Here is a 2,625-nt window from a genome sequence, read left to right on the forward strand (position 1 = left end):
CTGTGTTGTACCAAATACCTTCCACTTCTTAATAATAGACTTCACTGTGCTTCTAGGCATTGATAAAGCCTTGGACATTTTTTTTGTATTCATCTCCTGACTTGTGCCTGTCCACAACTTTATCCCGGAGATCTTTTGACAGTGCCTTGCCACCCATAGATGATTGTTTGCTTCAGTTGCACTACAAGGACTGAAACGCTCCAGGAAAGCTCTTTTCAGGCTGAGCTAATCAACATGACCACAGCTGATCACAGATGAAAGTCAAATGTCTTTGTGTGCCATTGAGAAGGTGATTAGCTACACCTGATTGAGTTTACAAGTCATTTTTAGGAGGGGGTGATCCTTTTTCCAACTCCCACGTGTTGGTGTTATAGCTGTCACTTGGATGTTATAAGTTGCACTGAGTAAATACAGCTGGATAAAACAAAACTGTCTATATGCATTTCGGGGGGTTATACCCACTGCATATGTATGTGTGTGTGTGTGTGTGTAATACAGAAGGTTTACATTATATTTAAAATATATTATTATATTACATTATTATATATTAAAATATACAGAAAAATCATTCATTTCACAAATCTTTTTAGTATAGTGCAGCCAAATGTAACACATTGCCCATGTTTTAATGCCACATTAACAGGTTTTAACCCCATGTGGGAGGAGACACTTGTGTTTACGCTGCACATGCCTCAGATTGCCTTAGTACGCTTTATGGTTTGGGACCATGATCCAATTGGAAGAGACTTCATTGGACAGAGAACCATAGCATTTAAAAGTATGATGCCAGGTAAATTACATACCATTCTGTGACATTATTGGACAGAGAATAATGTATATATTTACATATTTTTTCAATAATTTAGTCAGTCAGCCTTCTATTATTTCCTTGTTCCACAGGCTATCGACATGTCTATTTAGAAGGTATGGAAGAAGCATCTATCTTTGTCCATGTTGCCATTAATGACATCACAGGAAAGGTAACTTTTTATTCGTTTTATTCGATAAATCTATCTTTTGTCATTGTTTAGAAATTTTGACTGTTGTTAATCACCATTTTAATATTTTTAATATTATCTGCTGATATATTTATTACCAGGTCAAATCAGGCAACGCAGTAAAGCAGCTAATCCAGAAAACCCTTATGCAGACCTCTGAAGATGGCACAAGGACATCTTTTGGTCCGAACTTCCTGCGAAAAGGTGCTGGAAAGAACCAAGCAAAAGTGGTGAAGGGCTCAGCCGACTGCTACACCAAAGAAGACTTTCTAAACAGACGTTACAGTGATGACGTGAGCTCGAAAGGCAGCAGGAGCACCTCACAGTCTGCATCTTTGCTCAGAGGAGCTCAAAGTGAACCCCTGAGAAGGGCACATAAGGTCTGTTTTCAGGAGCCAGAAGGATCTCATGAGGCACGGCGCCACCTGTCCTCCATCACATGCTCTGGTGGAGCAGGAGTGACTACGGACTACACCAACTTCGCATTTGATTCAAAAGACAGTTCAGATTTTGACATTCAGACTGTGGTTCAATCACACCTTGAGGATACCAAAGAGTTGACTGTTCCAAAACGAAATAAACCGGAGTGTGAGCCTGCAGATGTAGCAATATCTAAGATGAAGGTTCCTGCTTCTAGACTGAATAATCAGCCCTTGTCGAAGCAGATCTCAGGTGTTAAATCTGTCATTGAGGCTTCAGAGCAGGAACCTGAGATGTATGAACCTCAACAACTTACACATGAGTGTGAACCCTTACATTTTCATCCAATACCTGATGGTATACTAGATCCTTCCAGTGGAACGTTAAACACCAGAAACATGGTGCTCAGGAATAAATTTGGACGTTCTTTAGATGGTAGGCTTAACCCTCAGTGGCAGCCATTGTCAATCCCCGCAACCCCTGTGCTAAGCAGACGCATGAATGACCCAGACACACCATCTTCCAAAGATTCACCATTTAAAGGACGCAGATCACAAAGCGTCCCAAGACGCCATCCGCCCTTGCCACCAAACACACCCCATCACATTAGGAAAGACTTCCTCAACCAGTACCCTCTCCCTCAGTGCAGTTACTCTGCAACAAAAAACTCTGTTCCTAATAGTCACAACCTCGTTGAGAGTGAATCAAGCAGCCTAAGTAGTTTGGACAGCCTTGACCTGAGTACTCTGCCATCCCGTTTCCCTGACAACCAGCAGCAGACAATGGGCACACTGCAGAGGGAAATGAATGCTCTGTTTGAGCAGAAAATGTGTGAGATTCGCTGCCATTCACCACTGTTTTTCAGAGGTGAGTCGTAAGGCACAGAACAGTGCCTTTTTTAAAATGATAAATTATGTTAAATGAATGCCCTTTTCATGCTGGTTGAAATGTCTAGAGCTTGAGTAAGACAAAAATCGCTTTTTATTTGACCTTCCAAGAGATCTAACTGATGTTAATTTATGGTGGGTTTTTAATCTTTTTTTAGATTCATCAACATTGTAGAAAACAAAACATGCATGTGAAACTTAAGAAACTGAAATAAAATTCCACACTGCAATTATGGATATAGACAGATGCTAAAGGAAGAAAACCTTTGTACAAGTATTATCTTGTTTAAATCTTACTCATCATCTCATGCTATCTGGGC

The 2,625-nt window shown here is 40.5% G+C and overlaps 1 protein-coding gene across 2 annotated transcripts in view; it reads left to right on the forward strand.

The window, feature by feature from the left end:
* The window catches only part of LOC107685664 (1-phosphatidylinositol 4,5-bisphosphate phosphodiesterase eta-2-like), a 14,523-nt gene extending 11,916 nt beyond the window's left edge, over window positions 1-2,607 (forward strand). For both annotated transcript variants that reach the window (XM_016482336.1, XM_016482337.1), the window contains 4 exons: window positions 644-790; window positions 901-980; window positions 1,100-2,285; window positions 2,464-2,607. In XM_016482336.1, coding sequence (XP_016337822.1) covers window positions 644-790; window positions 901-980; window positions 1,100-2,285; window positions 2,464-2,480 — 1,430 coding nt within the window. In that variant the 3' untranslated portion in view covers window positions 2,481-2,607. The remainder of the gene's footprint in view (window positions 1-643; window positions 791-900; window positions 981-1,099; window positions 2,286-2,463) is intronic.
* The last annotated feature ends 18 nt before the right edge of the window (window positions 2,608-2,625 follow it).

Source organism: Sinocyclocheilus anshuiensis, unplaced genomic scaffold, assembly GCF_001515605.1.
Source record: "Sinocyclocheilus anshuiensis isolate Anshui unplaced genomic scaffold, SAMN03320099.WGS_v1.1 scaffold257, whole genome shotgun sequence".
Lineage (NCBI taxonomy): Eukaryota > Metazoa > Chordata > Actinopteri > Cypriniformes > Cyprinidae > Sinocyclocheilus > Sinocyclocheilus anshuiensis.